The sequence below is a fragment of the Trichechus manatus genome, unplaced genomic scaffold (genome assembly GCF_000243295.1).
Source record: "Trichechus manatus latirostris isolate Lorelei unplaced genomic scaffold, TriManLat1.0 scaffold00140, whole genome shotgun sequence".
Classification (NCBI taxonomy): Eukaryota; Metazoa; Chordata; class Mammalia; order Sirenia; family Trichechidae; genus Trichechus; species Trichechus manatus.
In genome coordinates, this window is record NW_004444076.1 from 5,370,606 (window position 1) to 5,381,301 (window position 10,696).

The following is a 10,696-nucleotide window of genomic DNA, read 5'->3' on the forward strand; positions in this document are numbered from 1 at the left end:
GTAGCTGTGGTCCATTAGTCCTTTGGACTAATCTTTTCCTTGTATCCTGTTCTCTTCATTCTCCCTTGCTCCCGAAGGGGTGAGACCAGTGGAGTATCTTGGACGGCTGCTCACAGGCTTTTAAGACCCCAGACATTACTCACCAAGGTAGAATGTAGAACATTGTCTTTATAAGCTGTGTTACGCCAGTTGAGCTAGATGTTCCCTGAGACCATGGTCCCCACAGCTCTCTGCCCAGCAATTCAGTCCCTCAGGGAGTTTGGATGTGTCTATGGAGCTTCCATGACCTTTCCTTGTACAAGATGTGCTGGTTTCCCCAGTATAGTGTACTGTCTCACCCTTCACCAAAGATACCGCTTGTCTGTTGCCTTTTTAGTATTTCCCCACCACCACGCCCATCACTCGTAACCAACAAAGATTGTTACTTTTTTGTGTGTAAACTTTTTCATGGGTTTTTACAGTAGAGGTTGCATAAAATATTTGTCCTTTTGTGATTGACTTATTTCACTCAAGGCTGTAAATCTTTATGGAAGCAGATAGCCACATCTAGTGGGTTCCAACCACTGACCTTTTGCTTAGCAGCCGAGTGCTTAACCACTATGCCACAAAAGCTTTTTTGCATTTACCACACTGCCATATTTTAGTTTGTTGTGTATGCGTCTGTTTCCCTATAAAGATTTTATGTTCCTTGAAGGCAGGGAGCAGGTCTTACTCATCATTGTTTTTTTTCTTGTGTTTGGCATAAAGCTTGATAACAGTTTTTTTTATTGAATTGAAGTAGGTGATGATCATTTTCAGAAACTTCAAGGAGGTGGAATAAGATTAAGAACTGAGAGGAGGTGATTATTAGATTTTTTGATCACCAACTTCAGGAAAAATGTTATCTAGATCTAGGATGGTGGGAAATGAATGGAGAGTGCTCTATAGTTTTCCTTCTGTCATCAGTTTTGCCATTCTCATCTCTTCCCGAAAACCAAAAACCAAACCCGTTGCTGTTGAGTTGACTCTGACTCATAGCAACCATATGGAACAGAACTGTCCCATAGGGTTCCATGGAGCGGCTGGTGGATTCAAACTTTCCATCTTTTGGTTTGCAGCCATAGTTCTCAACCACCAGGGCTCTGTCCCTTCTGCATTCCCTAATCATGTTGCTCTGACTTTTATGTACTGTGTCTTCATGATGGACAAGTATTGTTTGTCTGTGATTTGTAAGAATCCTACTATTCTTTCAAATCCCTTTCATATTCCCTTCTCCATGAAACTTCTGCCCAACCCTATATTAAACTCACCCTTTGCTAAACTTCCATGGCACTTTATATCACCTTACTAACACTTAATCATTCTTCAATGTCTGTATGTGTATCTTGAACCTATTATGATTTATATTCTTTTGTATTTCCTATTGTATTAATAGTGTGCTTAATAAATACTTAGATTTCATGTCTTGATTTCTAAATATAATTACTAAATTATAGCAGGGATTTTTTTTGTTTGTTTGTTTTAATCTAGAAACCTTTCTTTTAAATTCAAAATTCACGAAAAACTCCAAATAGTTTCAAAAATTGTTTTTCAGATCTTTTTTTCATGGGCTCTCGGAGATCGAAAATCATTAATTTTAATTTTTACTGTTAGTATTCGTGGCATGGTTTGTGTCACACTGTAGGCGTGTTTGAATAACTGAATAAATTTCTCTGGTTTCTGTCACTGAGAGTCTCTAATATTTAGGCTGATAATGGAATCTATTATATAGTTTTTTTATAGCATCCAATTTTTTATTTGAATTGTGATTTACTTTTTCCATTTAAAAATACATTTCATTTTTTTCAGTTTAAAACTGTTTTTAAAGCATTACAAATATTTTATCTAAATATTTGAAGGTAACTCACCATATGATCCTTGTGGTGCTTTCTTGTTGTATGTTTTACCCATTATACCTTCAGTGAATTCAAATGTATTTATTTTTGTTCTGGAAAATGCATTTTTACAGAGGAGCCAGTAAAATATCAGAGTTTTTACTTTAGTATTTAAATGTATGCTGTTACTCAATCGCTCCATGTAGGAGCTAATTTAAGTGGGAAAATTTGGTTGGATTAAACAAAATAGCCTTTTTCTTTTCAGATTGCAGCAATTCTCCGGAAACGAAAATTAGACTATTATTTACACAAACTACTTCCTGAGATCCTACAGTCTGCTTCATTTTTGACTACTAATGGGGCCTTGTATATGGCTTTCTTTTGCATTTTAAGGTTGGTACTCATCATCACCATTGAAGGTTGATAAAAATTCCTTTATTGAAACTGAAACAGAGATGTTTACATAAATATTGCCCAGGTCACTGCCTGTTTTTTTTTTTTTTTTTAATCTCTGTGAAATGACATTTATATCAAAGAAAGCATGTAAAACCAGGAGCTGTGAGTCTCTTGACCCAAAGGCACGGTGCAGTATAAACTTCAGATTGTTGGTATGTTTAGATAGCAGGAGTATTTTAATGTATCATATATTTTCTTAGGCCTACTGTAGTTAGCAATTTGGTCATCAGTATTTCTTAACTTTTCAGTTTCATAGATTAGGAAATTAAAGCAACTGACCATGATATAGGTTAGCTCCATATGCAGTTAACATACTTCAAAAGGATTATAAAATGTACATATCGGATAGAGTAGAACTGCCCCATAGGGTTTCCAAGGAATGGCTGGTGGATTTAAACTGCCAACCTTTTGGTTAACAGCCGTAGCTCTTAACCACTATGCCACCAAAAAAAAAGAAACAAACCTGTTGCCATCGAGTTGAATCTGACTCATAGCAACCGTATAGGGCAGAGTAGAACTGCCCCGTAGGATTTCCAAGGAGTGGCCGGTGGATTTGAACTGCCGACCTTTTGGTTAGCAGCCAAACTCTTAACCACTACGCCGCCAGGTCTCCATTTAAAACTGTAACTCCTGGTATACCCTACTGTTGAACCTTTTGGTCCTGATTCAGTCTTATATACATTACCTGTGCCACATGCTTCATACAATTAATAGTAGTAGATGCAATTAGAGTCTACTGTTTTGAGTGCGGTGATGTGATTAACATGTTAATTAGATATTTCCTTCTTTTTATCTTTTTCCCCACTGATTGTTGAAAACCCAAAGTAATGTCTTTTTATCTGTCAAGTTAAAATATTAACTTTATATTATTAAAATTTTATATAGCAGCTGTTCAATTATTTGAAATAGTAAGCTGGGGGAAACAAACAAGTTAAATAATATATTCAGACTCACAGTAACGTGATAATAGTGATTGTTCATAAGTTTTTGATCTTCACTTCTATCCTCATATTAGTGTTACTCAGTGTTGCCCGAAGTAGTTTTGCAGGTATATTTTATCTGCAGTTAAAACACAATTTCCAAAATGTCTTTTATAATTTTTTTTTCTTCAGAGCATTAATATTTATAAACTTTTAAATTTTGCAGAGAATAATTGATAAGATTTTTTATGCTATGGAGAAAATCATACCTCTAAATTGAGATGAAAATCTGTGTAACAAACTTTCTTTATCATGTGGTCTCTGGAAAGTTTTTAAAACTTGTTGAAACTCTAAAAGTTGTAACATTTAAGTTTAAAAAAATTGCATTAATGATATACCTTGCTATTAACAGCGTATTTCCTTATGTTCTATGGGCCTATTTGGTTAAGTTGTTGAAACATAAAATATTTACAATTTAGGTAACATCATGTTCCTCCTGTAACTGATTGACTCCTTTTTTCCCTTAGTTTTTACATTTAATAACTTAAGTTCTTTGTAGATTTTATATTGATCTTCTTAGGCAGAAGATTTTTGATAATTATTTCAGAAATATCCACATTATGTTTCCTCAATAGCTTTTCTAATCCTTTTTAAGCTGGGCATAAATTTAAAATTTTTCATCTGTGACTCTTGATCCTTATCTGTATGTGTGTATATACATATATATATAGTTTTCTTCCTATAAAACCTCATTTAGCAATTGACCAAGTTTGTTCAGAGAATTTCTTACAATATTTACATGTTGCTTCTCCCTTTCTTAAGAACATACTATCTTTCAAAGGAAAAAAAAAATCTCCCTAACATGTCTAATTTTTTTTTTCTTTTTTTAAAAATCAAGCAGCTAATGGCCATAATGTGTGAGGCACTATGCCAACTCCTACCTTCTAGGAACATATTTAGTAAATGAAAAAGAGTTATACTCATATAATTAAAAATATAAAATACTTTAAAATAAGCACTATAAAAAAATTACCAAGTGTTATAGAAACAAAGGAGAAAGAAACATATGTTGAATGTCTGTCATGTGTTACAAATTAGTAATGATAGTAATAGTAATAACAATTGTAATAACAGCCTACATTTTCTGGGTGTTTACTATGTGCCACGCATGGTGCTGGGAAATAACTCATATAGTCCTCATAACAAGCATGCGAGACAGTATATTATTGTTCCCAATTGATAGATAAGGAAATTAAGAACACAGAGGGTTTGCATAGTGAGCAAGGGATCTAGGGAATGTCTGAATGAACATGATTGGCTAAATTACTGGAAGGAGAGATACCAGTTAGTTTGCTGTTGTAGTAGCCTGAGTGAGAGATGCTGAGGGACTTAACTAAGGCAGGGACTAGATTGGAGAAGAATTTGAGAGATTAGATTGCATATGGAATAACTTGAGGGAATGATTTGATATATGGGGTAAGGGAGAAGGAGAAACTGAGAATGAGTCTAAGTGTCAAACATAGGTATAGAGGTAGTTGTTAATGCCATTAACCTAGGAAAATAGAGGAGCAAGAACAAATTTATGGGGATGGGGGAGAGAAATAATGAGTTTGGTTTTAGACATGTTGAATTTGAGGTATTGTGGGACTTTTAGCTAGAAGGTGGATTGAGAAGGGGAACTTCTATTTGTAATAACTGAAATGACCAACTAGGATTTTCATATGAACATTCCAAATTTGAATTTCAGGAAGATACTTGGAAAATTCTACTTATGGAGCCCTGGCTTTGGTGCTGCTTTGCCAGCGTCTTATGTGGCCATTCTAATTGAAAGAAAAAGCAGGTAAAATTTTATATGTCTACATATTTAATAGAACTAGGTTACTGTCTGCTACCCCAACTAGAAATTATTTTTGCTTATTGATTATTATAGACCAGGGGTGAGAAATATTTACAGGTATATTTTTCAGTCTTGCAAATATTTGATTGAAAATTTAATTTTATACTAATATGACTTTTATTTATTAAGCCTATAGAGGAGCCCTGGTGGTGCAGTGGTTAAGAGGTACAGCCGCTAACCAAAAGGTTGGCAGTTTGAATCCACAAGCTGCTGCTTGGAAACCCTGTGGGACAGTTTCTCCTCTGTCCTGTAGGGTCGCTATGAGTTGGAATTGACTCAATGGCAACAGGTTTGGTTTTTGGTTTTTTAAGCCTATAGAAAATACAAATATTGACATTATAGAGCAATAATATCCATTAGTGTCTGTTTACTAAAAATTTAGAGAGTTCTGTCTCTGATGTGCCTAACTGAAACTTAAAAAAACAAAACAAACAAAAAAACTCGTTGCCATCAAGTTGATTCCAACTCATCTTCCCCATAATCATAATACCATTATCACACCTAAGGAAATTAACAGTAGTTTTCTATTATCACCTAAGTCTGTACTTTGCTTCAGGCTAAATTGAGTGACTTCTGTTAAATTCATTTTTACTTTTAAAGCATCTTCTCATTTCAAAAAAATATTTTGATTGTACTCTGCCTGAAAATGTTCCATGTGAATTAATAAGATGTCTATAAAATACCGCAAACTACTCAGGTAGACAGTTGAAGTTCAAGCTTTTGCATAAGAGAAAATTTGCCATCCCATGAATAATTATTTTTGTTGCTGAGAACTGCTTTGATTCCATCTTTAACCCAGAGAATCAAAATGGAATCATGTATTAGAATCTTTCAGTTTATGAAGATATTTATTATAGTCATTTAACCCCTACTAAGAGTATGGATAAATCTTATCCGATAACCAAATATTCACTTAATTCATCTGAAGCCAGACTTAATGCACTGTTATAAAGGTAATAGTATCTGAATTTTTGTGGCTCCTTGATTCTATGATGATACTTTTGGATTATTAGAATTACTAAACTCAAAGAACTGATGGATATTATAACCCCAGCATAATCAAATCAGTAGATTATCCCACCTGAGGAGAACTGTATCTAGAGAACTGTAGAAGGAGCTGTGCTGTCTGGCTTAGGATCTTAGCTCTGCCATTTACTATATGGCTTATTCCTTACCTGAAAAATGGAGATATAATAATACTACTTATAGAATTGTTCAAAGAATTAAATGAGCTAATATATATAAAAATGCTTAGAACAGTGCCTACCACATAGTAACTGTTATGTACGTGTTAAGTATTACTGTTGCTGTATTTTGTTCATAAGTAATGAAAGAGTTACTCTGGTTATTGTAACTTTTACTGATCAGTTTCAAAATGTGAATATTGGTTTTGAAAATATACTAATATTTTCAAAATATATATTACTCATATATGAAACTTTAAAGATGTTTTAAATCAAGTATGCTACTATTTACTTATTTTTAATACTAGGACAATAAGATATCATTTTTGATGTTGTCTTCCTAATTTTCAGTAGAAAATGTTGAACACCTGATAACTACGATCTGCAGCCAGCAGTTGTTAACGTTTTGCCATTTTCACTTTACCTGTATGTGTATGTATATATGGTTGTATGTGTGTCTATACCATGTGGAAGTAAGTTGTAGACATCATGACATTTTACCCTAAATACTTCAGCATGCATCTCCTAAAGCAAGGATATTCTATATATCTACAACACCATTATCACAAATAATTCCGATACCATCCAGTCCATATTGTCCTAAGATAGATTTTATAGCTGCATTCTTGAAGCAGAATATAGTCAGAGTTTATGTATTTTGTTATATTTCCTTATTCTCTTTTTCAGGGCTTTGAACTAGTTCTAAATGGTTCAGTCTTGGCTGAGGGAAACAAGACAGGGCTTAGAACCGGTTAGAAGCGGTTCAGTCATGGCCAAAGGAAACTAGGGCAGCATATGCGTTGCATAGCAAGCACATCTGTTCGTTCAGCTTGTGATTCAAGTAGGAAACAGGCAGCTTCAGCTTTTGACCCGAGTAGGAAACAGACAGTAGTACCCCACACAAAGATGACACCCGACTGTGTGGCTTCAGTTGTGTGTTTCTCTCCACAGTCCTGCCAATAATCCAGTCTCCCATATCAGGAAACTTTCAGGAGCCTAATGCGGGAGATTGGATCATTGGCAGGACTGTGGAGAGAGACACATTCAAAGTGGTGCATTTGGCCGCTATCTTTGAGTGGGGCACCGCTGTTTCCTACTCAGGTCATAAGCCTATCAGCAAGAGATTTGGTTGCTGTGCAGTGAACGCTGCCCTGATTTCCTTCAGCCGACCATGACTGAACCACTTTGGACTGGTTCTGAGCCCTACCTTGTTTCTGTTGGCCATATCTGGACCATTTAGTAGTAGTTCGAAGCCCTGCTTTTAATCTAGGATAGTCTCCCAACTTTTTTCTCCATGACACGTTGATTTATTGAAGAGACCAGGCCAGTTGTCTTGTATGCAGCACATTTCTGGTTTTGTTTGTATTGCTTCCTCATGGAGTTGTTTACTTCACTCATTTATCTTGTGTATTTCCTGTGAACTGGAAGTTAGGTCTAAAGGCTTGATCAGATTCATATTAAACATTCTTGGTAAGAATATACTTCATAGATTATGCTGAGGCCATCAAGAGGGCTATAGCTTAGTGGTTCCAAGTTTGAATACGTGATTAAGGAGGTGATCACCAGTTCTTTCTAATAAAACTATTACTTATGATGAATGAGATTAATGGAGTTCCTGTAGTCCACAATCCTTGCTTTGCTGGAATAAATCTTAACAGATTATGGCATATTTTTAGTATCTTATATGATTTGGATACTGATGTTTTATTTAGGGTTTCTGCATAAATATTTGTGAGATTGATGAGTTTGTGTGTCTGTATGTATTTTTTTATTTTCTTTTTTCCCATATAAAAATTTACACATACGTTGTTATATGACTCTAATTGCTCTCCCCATACTGTGACAGCACACTCCTCCTTTCCACCCCTCGTTCCCCATGTCCATTAAACCGGTGCCTAACCCTCTCTGCGTTCCCATCTCACCTCTGAACAGAAGCTGCCCGTTTAGTCTCTTGTATCTACTTGAGCTAAGAAGCACAGTCCTCACAAGTATCACTTTATGTCCCACAGTCCAGTCCAATCACTGTCTGAAGAGTTGGCCTTGGAAGTTGTTTTAGTTCTGGGCTGATAGAGAATCCAGGGGCCATGCTTTCGGGGGTTCCTCTAGTCATAGTCAGACAATTAAGTCTGGTCTTCTTACTAAAATTTGGGTTCTGCACCCCACCTTTCCCCTGCTCCATCCGGGACTGTCTGTTGTGTTCCCTGTCAGGGCGGTCATTGGTGGTAGCCAGGCTCCATCTAGTTCTTCTGGTCTCAGGCTGATGCAGTCTCTGGTTTATGTGGCCCTTTCTGTCTCTTGGGCTAATACTTTCCTTGTGTCTTTGGTGTTCTTCCTTCTCCTTTACTCCAGGTGGCTGGGACCAGTTGATGCATCTTAGATGGCTGCTTGCAAGCTTTTAAGACCCCAGACGCCATTCACCAAAGTAGGATGCAGAACATTTTCTTAATAAGCTTTGTTATGCCAATTGACCTAGATGTCCCCTGAAAGCATGGTCCCCAGACCCTTACCCATGCTACTCTGTCCCTCAAAGTGTTTGATTGTATTCAGGAAATTTCTTAGCTTTGGTTTAGTCCAGTTGCACTGACTTCCCCTGTAGTGTGCGCTATCCTTCCCTTCACCTAAGATAATTCTTATCTACTATCTAGTTAGTAAATAACCCTTACTGTCCCTCCCCACTCTCGTAACCATCAAAGAATGTTTTCTTCTGTGTTTAAACCTTTTCTTGAGTTCTTATAATAGTGGTCTTATACAATAATTGTCCTTCTGTGACTGACTAAATTCACTCAGGATAATGACCTCCAGCTTCCTCCATGTTGTAAGATGTTTCACAGCTTCATCGTTGTTCTTTATCATTGTGTAGTATTCCGTTGTGTGGATATGCCATAATTTGTTTATCCGTTCGTCCGTTGATGGGCACCTAGGTTGTTTCCATCTTTTTGCTGTTGTGAACAGTGCTGCAGTGAACATGGGTGTGCATATATCTATTCCTGTAACGAATCTTATTTCTCTAGGATATATTCCAAGGAGCGAGATAGCTGGATTGTATGGTATTCTATTTCTAGCCTTTTAAGGAAGCGCCAAATCAATTTCCAAAGTGGTTATACCATTTTACATTCCCACCAACAGTGTGTAAGTGTTCCAGTCTCTCCACAACCTCTCCAGCTTTATTGTTTTGTGTTTTTTGGATTAATGCTGGCCTTGTTGGGGTGAGGTGATATCTTGTAGTTTTGATCTGCATTTCTCTAATGGCTAATGATCGTGAGCATTTCTTCATGTGTCTGTTAGCTGCCTGAATATCTTCTTTGGTGAAGTGCTTGTTCGTATCCTTTGCCCATTTTTTAATTGGGTTATTTGCCTTTTTGTTGTTGCGGTTTTGCAATATCTTGTAGATTTTAGAGATTAGACACTGATCGGATTTGTTGTAGCCAAGAATTTTTTCCCAGTCTGTAGGTTGTCTTTTGACTCTTTTGATGAAGTCTTTTGGTAGGCATAAGTGTTTGATTTTTAGGACCTCCCATTTATCTAGTCTGTCTTCTGGTGTTTGTGCATTGTTACTTATGGTTCGTATTTTGTTTATGCCATGTATTAGGGCTCCTAGCATTGTCCCTATTTTTTCTTCCATGATTTTTATTGTTTTTGATTTTATATTTAAATCTTTGATCCGTTTTTAGTTTTTGTGCATGGTGTGAGGTATGGGTCTTGTTTCAGTTTTTTGCAGATGGATATCCAGTTATGCCAGCATTGTTTGTTAAAGAGACTGTCTTTTCCCCAGTTAATGGACTTTGGGCCTTTGTCAAATATCAGCTGCTCATTGGTGGCTGAATTTATGTCTGGATTCTCAACTCTTCCATTTATCTATGTATCTGTTGTTGTACCCGTACCAGGCTGTTTTGACTACTGTGGTGGTATAATAGCTTCTAAAATCAAGTAGTGCGAGGCATCTCACTTTGTTCTTCTTCTTGAGTAATGCTTTCCTTATTCGAGCCCTCTTCCTTTCAATATGAAGTTGGTGATTTGTTTGTCCATCTCATTAAAAAATGCTGGTGGAATTTGAATTGGGATTGCATTGTATCTGTAGATTGCTTTGGGTAGAGCTGACATTTTCACTATGTTGAGTCTACCTGTCCATGAGCAAGGTATGTTTTTCCATTTATGCAGATCTCTTTTGGTTTCTTGCAGTAGTGTCTTGTAGTTTTAATTGTATAGGTCTTTTACGTCTCTGGTTAGATTTATTGCTAAATGTTTTATCTTCTTGGGGGCTATTGTAAATGGTATTGATTTGGTGATTTCCTCTTTGAGGTTCTCTTTGTTGGTGTAAAGGAATCTAACTGATTTTTGTATGTTTATCTTGTATCCTGAAACTTTGCTGAAATCTTCTATTAGTTC

General features: G+C 36.2%; 1 protein-coding gene across 3 annotated transcripts in view; it reads left to right on the plus strand.

The window, feature by feature from the left end:
- TMEM135 (transmembrane protein 135) overlaps nt 1–10,696 on the plus strand; it is a 284,710-nt gene that overhangs the window by 39,281 nt on the left and 234,733 nt on the right. For all 3 annotated transcript variants that reach the window (XM_004385530.2, XM_023739804.1, XM_023739803.1), the window contains exons 2-3: nt 2,119–2,246; nt 4,977–5,069. In XM_004385530.2, coding sequence (XP_004385587.1) covers nt 2,119–2,246; nt 4,977–5,069 — 221 coding nt within the window. The remainder of the gene's footprint in view (nt 1–2,118; nt 2,247–4,976; nt 5,070–10,696) is intronic.